Consider the following 18,807-nt stretch of genomic DNA (forward strand, 5'->3'; position numbering starts at 1 on the left):
ATACAAGACACAAAAAGTTTTGCAATGACAAGATCGCCTAACTGGCTGATTTTTTTTTTATCAATTTGTTTGCCTTTTCTCCCCTCTGCTCAGTTTTTATCCGTGAGCGAAGAAGAGTGGAGGAGGTTGTGCGTTGGTCGACAAATAAATTTGGACCCCCTCTCCGTATTAAACTTTCTAGAATGCAACCCTGGAATCTATATAAGTATCAACATATCGAATCAAAGGAATCTTACGCGTGAAGCATTTAGCGGCGACTGTCCGGTTTCCAGGCCTTCCATTCGGTGAACTCAGAAGAGCTCTCCACACGGCCCCGAAGGCCCCTCGCCCAATGACTTCTTGAAGCAGGACACGGCTCATCTCAATCTCCCATTCATTTACCTCCACATTCAATGGCTCCAGCAGAATTGCCTGCTCTTTGAATTGCCTGCTCTTGATCAGGACTGAAAATTGGAAACGTTACATACTTTTGGAGTTAAAACAAAGAACGGTGATGAAAAAAAAATTATTTGCTCTGAAAAGCAAAAAAACTATATTAATTTGCTAGTATGAGTTTATTGATTGCCCCGACTTTTACCTAGATAATTGCCCTTGCGGATGATGAGGAGACAAAGTTATTGCTAAACTAGGGACCTGATTTATCACTAAACACGCTTGTAACTATCTATGATGCAAGTACACTGCTCAGATCGGATTTAACTACCACGTTGTTTGTTAAAATGAATTACAGAGACTTTTTCAGTTGGTTTCAAAACCGGAAAATTATACTTTAAATTCAAATTTTAAAAACATTAAAATTTTAGGATACAAACAGGTAGAATTCAAAGAGACTTGTAAGACAAGAAAGAAAAAAATTAACAAACGAACGAATTAGGTTGATTCTGCCAGCAATTCATGAGTGTTAAATATGCCGGCATAATTATTATCATAATAAAAGTAAAATGATATTATATTTGTTACTGTCGTCATGTAAGGTTCTAAGTCACGAGGGGGGTCAGAAATAAATTGAAATTTTCTGGACAAACTGAAAACAATGCTTCACAAAAAAACCAAAAAAAAAAGTGATGTTGGTGACTAACAAATATGGAGATAGCATGGAAAGGATTAAAGCATGAGTAAAAATTTGATGAACAAAAGGTAATGTAGTTGACTTACAGACCCATAGCTGCAAATTAAATCGAAAAAATTTAAGAGAGGAGACAAAGAAGGAAAAACTTTGTATCAATATATTTAATCAAGTGTTCTTATAAAATTGCTATACAATGGCAACATGATTTCAATGTGCACCAAATATCAGCTGAATTGACAAATGTTCTCAAAATACCGACATTAATCATAACAATATCGATAATGATGATAATAATAACAATGTTAATAGTAATACTGCAAAAATTATTATTATTACAATAATAATTAACAAATTGCAGTTTTCGCTTGGTCGTTTCATTGTTTTTTCGACTTGAAAGGGTGAGATCGAGGAAACAGTTAAAGTGTGGGGTGACATAAACAAAAAGAAAATATATGTAAGCATTAGCTAGCTTCTGTTACTCTAATCAAAGGTGGCTAAAATAAAACAAAACAACTGAGCTTCACCTGTCCTTCGACGCTTGCAGAAAAAGCAGGCAATTAGCGAAATGACAATCACCACCGCCACTAATCCACCAATGTAATACCACAAAGAATTGGAACCTTGAATGGCTCTTGGAACTTGCTCGTATAATTGTGTCAAATAAATGTAGTCATTAGATCAATCTCAACGATAGTGCCTGTAATAATAGTCATGTTACCGTCCAGATTGACGCCTGTTCTTAAAAGCGAAATCACTATTTTTTCTTTGTGTAGATTTATAGCCAGACCCAAGGTTATTTTCCTGTGACCCTCCACGTGAATGAGTGTAGTATGTAGTTATATACATGTATAAGGTTCTGCTACTGTTTCTAATCCCTTTTTAATTAAAAAAATCTATATTTTCCAAGAAAACAAAAACCGATAGCAAACTTTGGGGAGAACGTAAGAAGCAGAGGTTTGCTCCTATGAGAATGATCAGGTTACTTGATTACTGAAGTGTTATGTGCTTCCTTAGACACAATACTCCGCCAGGTTACCTTTGACAGTTATGTTTACAAAGGAGCGGGCCACAAACCCAAGCTTGTTACGTCCTTCACAAGAATATTCACCCCGGCCGTCCTCTTCCAAAACCTCACTGATAGAAAGTTCACTCTTTGTCTCATCCAAATGTGTATTAATTTCTCTCCAACTTCAGTAACGAGATCATTATTCCTTAGTCATTGGCATATGTAAAGGATATGGATGAGAAGTGGAAGTGTCCTTTTATTCTGGCTTAAACTACAAAAAATAACACTTTCTTGAGTTACAAGTTCAATACATAACAGACTACAGTATGAAAATTTACCGGTAACATCGATCCAGAAGGAGGTGTTAGCTTTGCCATAATCATTTTGAGCAGTGCATTCATAATATCCCTTATCTTTAAAGGTCGCACGTCTAATGACCAAGGTGTTGCTGGTACTAAGAAGCACTCCATCCTTAGTCCAGTTGACATGTACTTCTGGATCACCACTCCAGTAACACTTTGTTCTAAACGCGGAGTGAAGCTCAATGTTAACATTCTTGAACTCAAGCTTTATACGGGGTGGAACTGCAAAGCGAATGCAAAATACAGAGATTGCAAATGTGATAATTTACAGATTCAAAGCCCCCACCTCAATACCCCTCCACCCTCCCACTCCCCCTTCCCCTTTCCCTCACCCCCCCAACCTGTTCCCCCTTCCCCTCCCCCATCCTCCTCCCTTCTCCCCTTCCTTCCCCCCTTCAAATAAATAAATAGAAAGGAAGAAGATTAAACAGGCTTTGATTAAATCATGCAAATGCTTACAAAAACCCCGTAGGCCTGGTCACATAACTAACTGAGCTCTGAAACCATCATGCAGGGATAGATATAAGATCAAACGGTCTGAAAAAACACTTATTATGGACCTGGTTCTAACAGATGAGTCCATTGTAGTTATTAGGTGAAACGTTAGATTTTAAGTTTTTCTGATGGTTTTCCTAATATCCATTTCTACTTAGTATTTTTACCTTAAGCAACAACACAACATACATTAGAGAGACCGACTGTCAAGTTACATAACGCAGGTAACTCCCAGAAATTCTGAATCGCACAGTAGGATTAGTCATTATGAGAACTACAGTTTAATGTGCCCTCGGTACAACAGAGAAACGGTAGAAAGTAGAACTTTTCATGTTCGTAGGCTGGAATGGGACCCTTTAGAAATACATAAGAAGGACTCCACTAGTTCCTTTAGTTTTGCCTGTTTTGAAACTATTCTTAACTGTTTTAGGAGATGTTTAGGGTAGAGAGCCAGTAGTTCAACAGTTTATACTGTTTGCGTGCCATCCTTCATAAACCAATGTGTCACTTACATAATGACCCTGAAGCTCAGACTCAGACCCCTTGATTTAGACCTCGGTCTACTGAACATTAATCATTCACCCGATGTACAAACCAAATGCAAAACCGATTTGAAGCATAACTATATGAGATTAACAAACTCACCCTTAACAGAAAGGTTAACGTCTTTGGTATCGTTGCCAGCTTCATTCTTTGCTCTACAAGTGTACTGCCCTGAGTCACTCTTTTTTATTTTAGGGAAAAGGAGAGACCAACCCTTTTTCTGCAAAGTATTATTCTTCAGCCAGGTTATCTCAGGCTCAGGCCGACCAACCACAATTTCACACGTCAAGTTCACACTGTTTCCCTCTACGATGAGACTGCTTGCTCCAGAAATATTCACTTTTGGTGGAACTAAGAGGTCAAAAAAAAAAAAAAGAAACAAAAACAAAAACAGAAAACGGTGACATCGCTTAGCACATAACACTACTCTTTTCTTATGTTAATATTTCTAATTGAGATTTTATACTATTGTTTCTGGCCTTCTTTTGTGAAAATTTTATCTGCATTTTCATAGATCTGGCTGGAACACCTTGGACCGAGTCACGAGGTACAAGGCAAAATAGATATAAATTGGTTAAACCCCTCTTTTGGGTACAAAACCTACAGACTTGCATAGTTGCTTGTTGTATTCAACTTCGCATCCATCTCATGTCAAGGATTCCATTCCCTTTTCTCAATTGCTAAGACTTCGTCGTTTATGTAGTGATGACTCTGATATTTTTCGACGATAGTCCTTTTTACAGTTGTGTGCTTGGTGGCCAAGCCCTTGAACAAGAGTTAGGCTTTGGGTGACCTTGTTATGATAGAGATGTTGCTGCTTTTCAAATGCAAATTACTTTGTTGTCACGCTAACTAGATACAGGTCTCTATCACAACAGGGTCATCCTTAGCCTCACTCCTGTTCAAAGGCTTCGCCACCAAGCCCACAACTGTAAAAGGGACTATTTAGAGGCAACGTGCCAGTTTTTCGAAAAACGTGGTTACGCTGTTTCTGTCGTTCAAGCAGGTCAACATCTGCGCCCAAATTGTTGATCAACAATCAGCACTACCAACGTCACGGGAGGAAAATTCCGACCGCATTTCATTCACCCTCAAGATCACCATATGACCTCAAAATGATCCAAAGATTGGCACTATCTTTTCGCAACCTCCAGTATTGTCATTTAAACGTGGCAAAAATATTGGCAACTTTTTGGTCAGAAGTTCATTTAAAACTAATGACCAACCTGGAACTTTTAAATACGCTCGCGCACGAAGCAAAACTTGTGCTCTCATTCACAACGCTGAGAAAATATTGGGACCCAAATGATTCAATAGGATTACTGATTACGTCACGTGTACTTCATCTAATATCATCTATTGCATAACTAGCACTTATTGCAAAGTGATACACTTCGGCGAAACAGGAAGATGTCTAAGTGACCGATTCTGAGAACATCTTCGCGACGTAGAAAGGAATGACAAGGGCGCATTAAAACCAGTTGATAAACATTTTAATCTACGTAATCATTATAAGCAGCAAATGGCAGTCTGCAGTCTCTTTTTACATTTAGGTAGCTCGGAAAGCCGCGAGACTCTTGAACTTAAAGTAAATGCTTCAAATTGGTACTCTTAATCCCATAGGTATCAACGAACACTTTTCGTTCTACTTATTTACTCTTGTTTTTCTCGTCACCATGTTCCCACCATTAGCGTAACTCCACTTTCTGCATATAAACGGCACACAACCCACAATTCCCCTCTTCGCCCTTACAGAGGGCTAATGCTCGGAACGTCAGCTTTTTAACTCTTGGCATTGAATGATTTAAAATCTTATTCCCACTCTTTACGGTGGCTAATTTAGAATTTCAACTCAGGCCCGGTTCAGACGCCGAACTTTTCATGAGCCGAACTCAGTTCGAATTTGGACCGACCCAAATTAACAAAAGTACGCCTGTTAATTCAAAAGCCGTTCTTTTTGGCCGTTTCAAATACAGTTCCAGTAAAACCAGTCATATTACCTGAAAAATACACTATGATAGTTTATGCATCCGGATCGGCACATGTTAAGTACGACGTCTGAGTCAAAGCCGTTCCAAAGGCGTTCCAAAGGCGAAATTCTCGGCTAAACCAGGCGGGAAGAACGGGTAAGCCGTTAATGTTCCAAATTGAAATAGCCGTTTCAAATTTATTTAAACGCCGATCTTTTTATGTACTTAATTCAAGGAATTAGGTTCGGCTCATGAAAAGATCGGCGTCTGAACTGGGCCTTAGTTAATATAACCAAATTACCTAAAATACCAACAGCCTTGCCGTAAGTACTGGAACGTTACATGAAAACAGCACTTGACTATAATTATAATGTCCTTTTGTTTGTTTCTTTGTTTGTTTTCAGATCGCAGACCTCTTGAATTGCGTATGAGATCTGCTAATAATAGTCTTCCATTGCAACGGACCAATTTATGAGTAGATAGAAAGCACAGCGACGGAGAGTCCGGTTTCCGCAGTTACTGCTAATCTTTACATAGGGATAAAGGCTGATAGTTTCGAAAGAAACTCATTGGGGCTGCGTCGGTGGGAGTAACGAAATAATTTGGATATATCAACAAAGTTAAAGTGGTAAATTGGCCACCGTAACGATTTCAAAAGCTGACGTTTCGAGCGTTAGCCGTTCGTCGGAGCTTTACATAGGGAGTTTTGGAAAAAAAAGCGATAACGTCATCATCCTCTAAGCCAAGGATCCGGAAGCACTATGTAGTTGATACGCTTATCATCATGGATTGAGAGAGCGTCGATAGCCTCCTACAGTATTTTTACAACCAAAAGCCGTCCGTTCGGCTACTCGAGGAGGCAAAACAAACAAATCCCTCGCCATTCTCGCACGTTCAACTGACACTAACGCGCAGCATGCAGTCAAAGCGTCACGATTCACATCCGAGGTAATTGCATCGCTAGACAAACGATTATACTCAATACAGAAAGAAAACGCACCGCGTTAATCAGCCAAAGCCGTATTTAGTACATGATCAGCTTATAAAGAAACTATTAATCTCATCGAAAGGCACTTCTTTGCGTTATGACGGTCAACCTACGGAGTTAACAACTGTAAATATTTTAACTCGATACATTTATTAAACAATTAAAATCAACAATATAATATAATTATATTAACATTATAATATGGTTTCGCCTCACATGGCTGCAGATATGGACAGCAAAAATACTGTAAACTTGAATTGGTTAGGGAACAATCACTTTTTAGGAACTGATATAACTGCCTGACGTTCTTTACATTGCCCCTCTTGGTTACTCACCTATAACTGTCACTTTTATGTTTTTATCACGGCTTGTGACCCTCTTTGGTCCTTTAGTTTGTTTCATTGTACAAATGAATGTCCCATCATCTTCAGGCTTTACAAGGCTAATATGTAGATTGCCATTGGATACTGGAGTGAACCGTCCTTTGCTTAAGGGCTTTCCATCTTTCTTACTCCAAGATATCTGTGGCCTTGGCTTTCCCTCGGCACTGCACCTTATAGTACCTTTTTTTCCCGCAGTCATAGTTTGTTGGTTTGGCGTGTCCTCAGTAAATTTTGCTGTCAAAATAAGTGTTAAGAATCATCAATATCATACAAGTACTATTAAAAGATCAGTATGATCAATGATCTTACCACTCATCATCCAGCATTTTTAGCCTATACCTGTATCTCTGTAAGCTGAAAAGATGTTTTCTTACCATTAACGTAGACAATGTGATATTCAACATAGTCCAATCTGGAGCATTCGTATAGTCCTGCATCAGACAACTGCACCTTATAAATGAACAGTTCACCACTTTTTTCAATCCTGATTTTTTGAGACGTAGAGTTTGTGTGATGCTTTACACCATTAATGACCCATCCTGTATAACTGGTTTCATTCTTTATTGAGCATTGAAGCTGTTCATTGCTGCCAATATCAAAATAGAGTTCTTTTTTGTCCAACACTTTTTTGTTCTCTGCAAGAAATAGTTCAGTTAGAGGATGTTATAAAAAATAAATAATCTCATCTTAAATAACATTACAGGTAGAGAAAGAAAAGATGAATATATTTACCAATACCAATGCTTAAACTGACAGATTTGTAGATTATCCGTACATTATATTAGACCAAGTTACATTACTCCACACAAAGTCAAGTCAATCGTTGTCAATTTCTGTTACATTCAAATTTTAAAAGTCGTGAGGCCTCTTTAAGACCAAGGTAGCCCCTCACCAAGTCATGAAATTCGATAAACAGTCATTGATACCCCCGTAAAAGTCATTTGAGCCCTAGCTTAAGTCACCTTAGTCATTTTACCTTGGACCAAGTAAAATCACCACTAAGCATAGTCATGTTACCCCAAACCAAGTCATGTCATCACTTGTTCGAGTCATATCTTTATCTTAACTATAAAATTTTCGAAAAAAAAACTTATCCCTTTTCGCAAACCGTACTTCAGCAGGCGCTCTTTAGAAAAGAGGTCATCTATAGATCCGAATTTTTATCTGATTTTCCATTATTCTAAAATTTTTAAGGGTGGAAGAGAGACAACACAGGAGAACAGAATCACGACTCGAGCTTTAGAATGAACTACTTACTTGGTTGACACAACGCCTGAGAACCCTTGCCATCTGATAAACATTGAGGTGAGATCTTAACTTTGCCATCAATACGAGCACAAGATGCAAGTTCTGGCTCATTTCCATTGCAAGACACATCTGACATTGCAAAAGGAATTCCGTCATCCTTAACGTCTGAACTAATGAATTCCGCCAAAGCCTCCTCAAAGCCAAGTTGACGATAAATAACTTTAACATCCTCAAAATCCCATCCATTCCTGCAGATCTTTGCCCATTTACCTTTGTAAAATACTGCCACTCTTCCTCCATACTCCATATTTGCACCATTCAAGCGAACAGGAACTAAGGAAATTCAAAAAAAAAAAATTTACAAATTAGCATGGATTTCACTAATTATGGGAATACGAAATTCCTGCAACATTACGAATAGCCATAAATCACGAAGTGAATTAGTAGTTAATGCTAATTTTGTGATCGTGTTTTTTAAAATTCTCAATGTTTTAATTTGTAATTTCCGTCAGGCTACAAGTTTCATTGGTTCGGAAAATAATAGTTACAACGTTGCAATTTTCATTTGTTTACCAGTGTGGATCAAGGCGTTTACATTGGATATTGTTGGTCTCCTTGAAGCGATATATATAGTCAACGATCCCCTTTTGCAAAGCACTAGTGTGTGTTTCCCCTTGTAAGGTTCATCAGCACACTAACTTGAAAGCAAACCAGTTCTAATTCATTTTTGCAGTATTTTGAAACTTTCAAAAGCATGCTTTCGTAACTTTCGTAAAAAACGCTAAAACTCGAGAGTGCAGTAGGGAACTTCATAATGATAAACTATAACCTCTTAGGCATTAGTCTTCTATTATCAAGGACGCGACGTTTTGATAGGTTTAAGTGGAGTCCAGATATTTTGAAATATTTTATCGCACACGAAAGAGAAGAATGGGAAAGGAAAGGGAAACCAATCTTTTGGGGGAACTGAAATGAAGGGTTTGAAAGGATCAATCTGACTCTTTCTTTGAGAACTGTAACGTTTATGATACCTAAATGCATGATAGCGCAAGTTCTTGTTCTAGCAGTTACTCAATAGTTATCCTTTAAGGATCTAACTAAAACTTTAGAGAACAGTTAAATTTAACTAATTGACAGTGGTTTGAGGACTCAAGAGGCGCAGTCGAGGGAGTCCGCCACACAATAGCCGATCAGATTGCAAAATTATTGGCAGTTGTGGTAAAATTTTCAATTTTGATACCTCTCGTGTATCTGAGCAATCTTCGAAGACGAAAAATTATTGTTTTCAGGCTATTTACCTCTCTGTCAATGTACTTGAAGTTTATCGTGTTACCGAATTCGGAAAATGGGATCATGAAGATATTACATGTGTACAATTCATTCTTACCTTTGCAAAATTGGTGTTTCTTTGCCAGGTTTTTTTGACACGTAGTTGGAGTGGTGCAGTTGTGGTTGTTGGATTTCTTCGAGGCGTTGCCTCTTTCTGCATACCGTGTGTCGTTGACATAAACACCGTTGTTATAGTAGCCCATGGCCATGCAGGTTAAATTTAAATCAGCTTCATCCCATTGACTGGTACAAAGCTTTTGCCAGCTGCTGTTCGTGTAGATTTCCATTCTACCGACAGACGGGTTTTTCTCTGTTTTGAAACGTAGCGGAAATGCTTCAAAAAATTAAACAAACAATAGATTTAGCTATTTAGTTTATTTTGTTTTTGCAGCACTAATTGTCTTATGATAATGAAATAACATTGATAATAATGACCGCAATAATCACGCCCGAGCAGCCTGCAGGATGCGTGTTATACATAGACTTCACATTGGGCCTTGCTCACCTGTGGCTAGTAATAGAGCATCGGAGCGCGGAATCCGTAGGTCTCAGATTTCAATCCACATGGGGACTCAAAATTTTTCTTTGTCCCACTCTCGAGACAAGACGAAAAACAGCTCTCTCTATTTCTATGCCGAGCGCAAAATTTACAATTATTCTTATTCTATTTACAAACATAATGATGTTTACCGATTAAAATTATCCAGCTGATTATGAATTCATGTCCTTAGACTTCTCCTTGTATGCCATAGGAAGCATCTAAGTATTTCAAATTTGGGGAAAACTCGTTTCTCAGTGATCAGAAATGATGACGCCATCGAGGTTGAGTTAAACGGGCATGAAAAAGTTTTGTAACAGAAATAGGAGCCTCATAAGCTTCGTTGTGATAAATACTATACTGAATAGAGGAGGAGAAGAGATTTTAGAACGAGCATACTCTATAGCTTTCAATAAATTGTAAATTGACACTTTCTGTACGTGGAACAATTTTTATCTTTTTTTCTCTCGTAAAGCACATGGTGAGTTTTGCACATGTACAATTTTGATGAAATCATTAAGGATGTGTGACTTATAATGAAATCCTTACTTTTAATGATTTGTCCTTTTTATATACTTACCTAAATTATAGTGTGTGATTTAGGTTCAAAGCAAGAATTTTCCCCGAATCCATTGTTATTTTAATTTCTATTCGTGTATTTATTTATTTTGTTTTTGTCAAAGACTTTCCTTTCACCGAAATCACTTAGCACTGAGAATCTTATATGTTACCTTCATGGCAACTGGACGTGTTGCTACATTCTCTCAGCTGTGCTCTGTTCCCATCGCAGTGTTTACCCAAAAATGCTGGTTCTGGATTAGTACATTCTCTTTCCCTTGTTTGTATACCACCAACTGGTTTGGTACAGATACTTCATGAGTTCCACTCGCTCCAGCCATCATCGACTGAAAAAAAATACAATGTTGCAAATAACCGCATATGAGAAACAACCATAGACGATATATTGAGATCATTTAACAAAATGCGGTATGTACGACAGGGGCACAGTCTATATTTCGACATTTCACTATCATTACTTTGAATGCTCAAGCTAATCTTTGGCTTTAGCAGTCTCATTTATTTGGTAAGGAACGATGTTGTAGAGTTTGCATATAATTCATCGAAGTATATCGAGTTTGAAAAACCTCAGTAACTTAGACTAAGCGTATTCACGGAAAAGCCGAAAACTCTGCTTTTGATTCAATTATTTTGCTAAACTCTGCTTTACACCCGTAACGGATAACTTACCTGATAGAAATGTAGTCCAGTTACTGTCCAACTACTGATTTCGTTTTCGGAGATAACGCAAAAGCTCAGTTTTAGAAATATTCGGATAAACGCGATGACTTGTAACTGTAATGCGTGACGGCGTGACGCTTCTTAAAGAAGCTCAAAACTCCAATACGGAACTACGGAAACATTGTGAAATGAAATTTTTGCAAATCGCAAAATATTACGACTAATTATATGTGTGGTTATTACAACTTCTACCAAGAAGCTGTTAGATGAAGTAGGTAAAAACTAAAGAATTTTTTTTTTGATTGGGAAGGGGAGACGGGAGTGGGCTTGGCTATCTGACATTTGGAAGCGAGTTTAAGTAGACGAAATGCCGTTAACACATTAAACAGCGCGCGATTTGCATTTAGCCAACATGGAATACTGAACTGGCGGGCTCAAAAATTTTGAATAGAATACATTTTTCTTTAAATGACAGATACGTCCGTGGTGTGTTGAGGAGGGGTTTATGACCACAGTCCATAAAAGCCGCATTTCCCAAGTGTTTCGTTCTGAACGCTGGGGCTAATGTCTTAGTTTCAGACGATTGCTCATCGCTTACTCTCAGTATCATCCATATACTATTAGTCTCTAGGAGACAGAGTCAGCTGTGGCACTGTAGTATAAACTCCAAAAACGCTTTGTCCTACGTTCACTACCAAAAGAAAGAAGTATCTTAAGGGACGTAAAAAGGCTAATACCAGAGCAGAGTAGAAGAGTTTTCAGTTTTTTTTTAAGAAATGTGTCAGCTAATATCACTGGTGGCTGCTTCAGAGATTAAGACTAATGGCACCTACATTTCTTAAAAAACTCTTCAATTCGGCTTAAGTATGGGGTTTTTTACGTTCCTTAATATCACCTGATCAGCAGGGATTTGCTAAAGCAAAGGCATAGAAAAAACCAGGAAAGATTTATTACTCGACGTTTCGGGGTCATCGTGACTCCATTATCAAGAGACTAGTTTAAAAACATGCAAATAAGGAAAGGTACAAGAATAGCATAAATTAGACTTATTGGCTTAAACAAACACCTTGGCGCGGATGGAATCCGTTTGCACGTTCAGTGTTGGCTTACGCATGCGAATATACAACATTTCATTAACAAGGCAATCAAATTTGCCGTTACATTTCGTGATGACGTTGAATTGCTCGATCAAGCGTTCAGGCATTTCACTATTGTGCTGGAGGTGGTAGTGTTTGTAGATAGAAGATGATTTCCTTGTGTGCCCTTCTACGCGCTCGTGTAAGTGACCACGAGTATAGCCCACATACCCTGCATCACACAGGTTACATTTAAATTCATAAACGACACATTGTTTGTTAACAATAGGGGGCTTAATTTCGTGTTGCTTAAGTTGTTGATCGAGCTTAGGGCTAACGAACACTGGTTGGACAGTCACGCTTAACTTCGAGCTTAGACTGTTCAGTTGTTGTTTAACATGATTAGCTGACGACTGGTCGTTGAAGGGTAACACTAATCTCACAGTCTCCGATGGTACGTCTGGTGATGGACAGGGTTCTGCAGATGAAATCCTTCTCTCAACGAACCGCTTGATTGTAGTTTCAACCAGTGGCTTTGGGTATTTCAAGTTATGAAAAACCCCTCTAAGGCGGTCACATTCCTCGAAGAAGAAAGACCAGTTAGAAGATAATCGATAAGCGCGATCCACCATGGTGTTAACTAGGCTGCGCTTGTACTTAATGTCAACATGACGTCGACATGATAATGTCAACATGATGTCGACATGTGTCGTTTATGAATTTAAATGTAACCTGTGTGATGCAGGGTATGTGGGCTATACTCGTGGTCACTTACACGAGCGCGTAGAAGGGCACACAAGGAAATCATCTTCTATCTACAAACACTACCACCTCCAGCACAATAGTGAAATGCCTGAACGCTTGATCGAGCAATTCAACGTCATCACGAAATGTAACGGCAAATTTGATTGCCTTGTTAATGAAATGTTGTATATTCGCATGCGTAAGCCAACACTGAACGTGCAAACGGATTCCATCCGCGCCAAGGTGTTTGTTTAAGCCGTTAAGTCTAATTTATGCTATTCTTGTACCTTTCCTTATTTGCATGTTTTTAAACTAGTCTCTTGATAATGGAGTCACGATGACCCCGAAACGTCGAGTAATAAATCTTTCCTGGTTTTTTCTATGCCTTAATATCACCGGTGGGAATTTCAAAGTTGAGGCAAATTCTGCCTTGACTTGGCAAATGTCGGCAACTTGGCTCGTTCCATCATATCACATAGGTTGTAGTTGTCGAAACTAATGGGATGGGCAGGTTGGATGTTATCAAGAACTTCTCCTCTATGGCAGCTGAAATGCATTCCGGCCTCTGCACTTTCCTTGTAATCGGACTCGTTTTGGATGGGGTGGAGGCCGTGGAGCCGGAACGCTTAGACGCCGAGCAGGAAAAGTAACTGTTGATCTGCCGAGTGGTCAAGAATTCAGAGCTCTTAAGCAACCGGTAACCATTTGTGTCCCTTACGATTATCATTGAGCGAGCAACTGAGGCGGTCTTGACTTTTTACCCTCTTAACTCACTGATCAGGAACTTACTCAGTAGATAATTCTCCTGCTTCTCGTTGAATCACGCTCTTGACGATTTGCTTGCCTTTAGTGCCCATCGCATTGGTTGGACAAAGCTGCACATGGTTACGCCGTTAGACTGGAGGAGCAGTTTGAAAGTGATCCAAAGCTATAACATTGGCACACTGGAAGCAAAATGACAGCACATCTGCCTTCACTCCTAATGCTTGAATGAATTTGCCTGAACTTTGAAATCTCCACCAGTGATATTAAGGGACTTAAAAAAGCAACATACCCGAGCCGAATTGAGGAGTTTTTGAGAAAATGTAGGTGTCATCAGTCTAAATCTTTAAAGTACCCACCAGTGATATTAGCAGCTGCATTTCTTCAACTCTGCTCTGGTCTTGGTCTTTCTACGTCCCTTAAGATAGTTCTCTCTTTTGGTAGTGAACAAAGCATTCTTGGAGTTTATATTACAGTGCTACAGCTGAGTCTGTCTCTTAGGGACTAATAATATACGGATGATACTGAGAGTAAGCGATGAGCAATCGCCTAAAAATGGGACATCAATCCCAGCGTTCAGAACGAAACACTTGGGGAATATTTTCAATTCTTTTCATGGAGTGTGGTCATAAACCCCTCCTCATCACACCACAGACGTACCTGTCATTTAAAGAAAAATATGTTCCAGTCAACATCTTTGAGCCATCCAGTTCAGTTTTCATTGATGACTAAATGCAACTCGCGTGCTGTTTAGGGTGCTAGAGGCGTTTCTTGCTATTAAACCTGCTTCCAAAATGTCAGATCGCTAAGCCCACTTCCGTATCCCCTTCCCAATCAAAGTAAAAGTTCCTTAGTTTTTACCTACTTCGTCTAACAGCTGCCTGGTAGAAGTTGTAATGACGACACATATAATAATTTGCAGTATTTTGTGATTTAGAAAGATTTCGTTTCACAGTTTTTCCAAAGTTACGTGTTCCAACCTTGACCTTCTAAAAGAAGCGTCACGCCGTCACGTATTTATTTTTGAAACTGAGCTTTTGCGTTAATCTCCGAAAATGAAATCATTAGTTGGACAGTAATTGGGCTACATTTCTATCTGATAAGTTATCCGTTATGGGTGTAAAGCAGAGTTTAGCGAAATAATTTTTAATCAAAAGCAGAGTTCTCGGCTTTTCCGTAAATACGGTTAGTCAATCAACACACGGCAACATGCTAATTAGTAGAGATTCTCACGAAAATATTTAGATTTTGATGGCGTTTTATAAAGCGCTCTCGAAAAAAGCCGAACCATTCATTGCATTTTTTTGGAAGAAGAGCACTTGGGTACTCAATAACCATAAGATAAACCCGATTGGGGAATGGCCACGTATGGAAATTTCGGTTTGTAACTGCAGTCGAACCTCGATTATCCGGACTCTTCGGGACCTCAGTAAATAGTCCGGAAAATCGGGAGTCCGGATAATCGAAAATATGAATATTTATGAGATAGAAATGTAAACAAAAGTATACAGCAAAGAAAAAATTTTAATTGTGAAATCTACACAGTCTGTATGTATTTACACTGAATAAAAACTTTCAGTTCAGGTATTTACAAAGGTCTAAAATGTTCAACCACGTTTGTTTGCTTCAAAGACTTGTAGCTTGATCGCATTGCGAAATCCATCATTCGACTTAGCTGCATTAACTGCACAGGGTCAATATCGTTTTATTTATTTATTTAAGGACTCGTACAAAGTACTAGTATATAAAGAATAGGACATGAGTCCCCTACTAGGTTTAAATACCAACCCAACCCTCAAAAACTAAGCGTCCTATCCCCTCTATTCCCTAAATCTAAAACACTTCCACAAAAGTAAGACAATAACTAGAAATTAACAGCTACAAACCGAGTGGGTATTTATCCGACGACATTTAGGACACATTATTTTAAAAGTGCGAAAATTTTCGCCATCAAAGACATTCAAGAGTCTGTTAAAGTAAAACTCCTTAAGCTTGCGCTTAAAAGAGCTAGGGGACTATGACTGCCTAACATCAACTGGAATATTGTTCCACGTCGAGTATTTTTCGAAACATTGCTCTGCCTCTTTAGTCGATACTAGTTTCTCGTCCTTGCTCTCATCTTCCTCATTGCTACAAACGCTTTCGCTTTCCGTCAAATCTCCGACAACGGTGGCTAAAATCTCTTCATCAGACATTTGCGGTGAATTCGGGAGCTCGTTTTTCAGCTGATTAAGCTAGTCTTTCACATCGCGAGCATTAGGCATGTCCTCATTGTCAAGTTGTTTTACATTTTCCAACATTTCGGCCATGGACTCAGCAATATTATCCTCTCTGAATTCGGGCTGAGAATTTGACGCGATGTTGTCCGAATTTTGAAAAGCGCAAAGGATAATTCGCTGTTTGAAGAGTCTTTTGAAAGGATTATCGGGATTTTTGCGACTTTGAGTTTGAAATCTCATTGATATTTCTGGCCTTATTTTGTGCAAATTTTATCTTCATTCTCACAGACCATCTTGGACCGAGTCAGGAGTTACAAGGCAAAATAAATATAAAGTGGTTAAACCCCTCTTTTGGGTACAGACCTACATATTTTCATAGTTGCTTGTTGTATTTATCTTCGCATCCAGCTCATGTCAAGAATTCCATTCCCTTTTCTCAGTTGCTAAGACTTTGTCGCTTAGGTAGTGATGACTCCGATATTTTTCGACAATTTTAGGAAATTTAGAGGCAACGTGCCACTTTTTCGAAAAACGTGGTTACCCTGTTTCTGTCCTTCAAGCCGGTCACCACCGCGCCCAAATTATTGATCAACAATCAGCACTACTACCGTCACAGGAGGAAAATTCCGACCGCATTTCATTCACCCGCGCAACCACTCAGTTAAATCCATTATTCTAAAATAACTATAAATGACCTCAAAATGATCCAAAGATTGGCACTATCTTTTTGAAACCTCCAGTATTGTCATTCAAACGTGACAAAAAGATGAGCAACTTTTTGGTCAGAAGTTCTTTTCAAACTAATGACCAACCTAGAACTTTTAAATACTCTCGCGCACGTAGCAAAACTTCTCCTTTCATTTCCAACGCTGAGAAAACATTGGGACCCAAATGAGTCAGTAGGATTACTTATTACTTCACGTGCACTTCTTCTCATGTCATCTATTGCATAACTTGCACTTATTGCAAAAAGATACACATCGGCGAAACAGGAAGATGTCTAAGTGACCGATTCCAAGAACATCTTCGCAACGTAGGAAGCAATGAAAAGGGCTCATTAAAAGCAGTCGACAGACATTTTAATCTACCTAATCATTCTAAGGAGCAAATAACTTCCTCCCAGTTAGCTCAATGGATAGAGCGCTGGACTGTCGTGCGGGAGGTCGAGGGTTCGAGCCCCGGCCGTACCAACACTCAAGGTCTTAAAAAAAGTGAGAAGAATATGCTACCTTTCTATATCAAGAAATGGTTAGATATTTTAGTCTTCTCGTATAGGGACGAATAAATGGAGGTCCCGTCTCCTGCAGGATTAGGGGTAAGAGGCGTTAATTTCCCATGCACGAGATTACTGTGTGATGGATGTCCTCCCCTGGGGTGGTTGCTGGGTGGGAATTGGCCCTGAAAAGCCCCCATTGGGAGTGGTCAATTAACATATGTATGTATGTATGTATGGCAGTCTGCCATCTCTTTTTACATTTAGAAAGCTAGGAAAGCTGCAAAACTCTTGAACTTAAAGTTAGTATTTCAAAACGGCACTTGAGTCAGTTTGCTAGACATAACGTCTCGTAGTCACGTTCGACGCACTAAAAACTACTATAAAACGAATACAAGAATTGTAAAAACTGTAAAAACGTGTAAAATGGTATATAAAAAGTCACTTGTAAAAATGTAGCGGAATTCCAAATCGATTTCGATCAATTATGATCCTCATCAGTAGTACTCCGCCATGTTTAAAATACTCATAAATAATTGTTCATATAAGTGACTCTGAAATGTCCACACTTCTTCCAGGCTTCATGTAAGCGGTCATGATGTATCAATCACAGCTCGTGGGATTTGAAAAAAGTTCCATTCGTTCTTGGAGTTCATAAGCGAGTCTTCGTTCACATTATTTATCCTCACTCCTTCAGTTATTTGTCTCAGCATCGCGTCATTGCGATAAACCCCCGTCACATCCATACGAGACGTTATGTCTAGCAAACTGACTCAATTATCGAACACGTTCCTGGCCTCGGCCCACAAAATTTCATCACAAAACGGCACTGTTAATCCCATAAGTATCAACGAAACCTTTTCATTCTACTTATTTATTCGTGTTTTTCTCGTCACCATGTTCCCACCAATAGCGTAACTCCACTATCTGCATATAAACGCGCGCACAACCCACAATTCTCCTCTTCGCTCTGATAAAGGGCTAATGGTCAGAGCGTAGGCCTTTTAACTCTTTACGGTGGCTAATTTACAATTTCAACTTAGTTAGTATAACCAAATTACCAAAAATACCAACAGCCTTGCCGTAAGTACTAGAACGTTACATGATAACATTAGCACTTGATTATAATTATAATGTCCTTTTGTTTGTTTCTTTGTTTGTTTTCAGATCGCAGACCTCTTTAATTTGGCCTGAAGATCTGTTAATAGTAGTCTTCCATTTCAACGGACCAATTTATGAGCAGATAGAAGGCACAGCGACGGGGAGTCCGGTTTCCACAGTAACTGCTAACCTTTACAGTACATAGGGAGTTTTGGAAAGAAGCGATAACGTCATCATCCTACAAGCCAAGGATCCGGAAGCACTATGTAGTTGATACGTTAACCATCTTTCATTGGGAGAGCGTCGACAGCGTCCTACAGTATTTTTACAACCAAACGCCTTCCGTTCGGCTAATCGAGGAGGCAAAACAAACAAATCCCTCGCCATTGTCGTAGTTTCAAGTGACACTAACGCGCAGCATTCAGTCAACGCGTCGCGATCCACATCCGAAGTAATTGCATCGTTAGAAAAACGATTATACTTAATACAGAAAGAAAACGCACCGTTTAATCAGCCGAAGCC

At 39.0% G+C, this 18,807-nt stretch overlaps 2 protein-coding genes across 2 annotated transcripts in view; both read right to left on the reverse strand.

Annotated features, from left to right (window-relative positions):
* LOC111343662 (fibroblast growth factor receptor homolog 1) overlaps positions 1 to 10,820 on the reverse strand; it is a 20,120-nt gene extending 9,300 nt beyond the window's left edge. Inside the window, exons 1-9 of the mRNA XM_088761205.1 lie at positions 10,663 to 10,820; positions 9,452 to 9,727; positions 8,074 to 8,397; positions 7,191 to 7,451; positions 6,769 to 7,050; positions 3,578 to 3,826; positions 2,413 to 2,659; positions 1,584 to 1,715; positions 237 to 427 (exon numbers count right to left, since the gene is read on the reverse strand). Of these exons, the coding sequence (XP_088617331.1) occupies positions 237 to 427; positions 1,584 to 1,715; positions 2,413 to 2,659; positions 3,578 to 3,826; positions 6,769 to 7,050; positions 7,191 to 7,451; positions 8,074 to 8,397; positions 9,452 to 9,680 (1,915 nt within the window). The 5' untranslated portion in view covers positions 9,681 to 9,727; positions 10,663 to 10,820. The remainder of the gene's footprint in view (positions 1 to 236; positions 428 to 1,583; positions 1,716 to 2,412; positions 2,660 to 3,577; positions 3,827 to 6,768; positions 7,051 to 7,190; positions 7,452 to 8,073; positions 8,398 to 9,451; positions 9,728 to 10,662) is intronic.
* The window catches only part of LOC148731466 (uncharacterized), a 424,262-nt gene that overhangs the window by 313,830 nt on the left and 91,625 nt on the right, over positions 1 to 18,807 (reverse strand). The window lies entirely within an intron of this gene.

Source organism: Stylophora pistillata, chromosome 5, assembly GCF_964205215.1.
Source record: "Stylophora pistillata chromosome 5, jaStyPist1.2, whole genome shotgun sequence".
In the NCBI taxonomy this organism is placed as follows: domain Eukaryota; kingdom Metazoa; phylum Cnidaria; class Anthozoa; order Scleractinia; family Pocilloporidae; genus Stylophora; species Stylophora pistillata.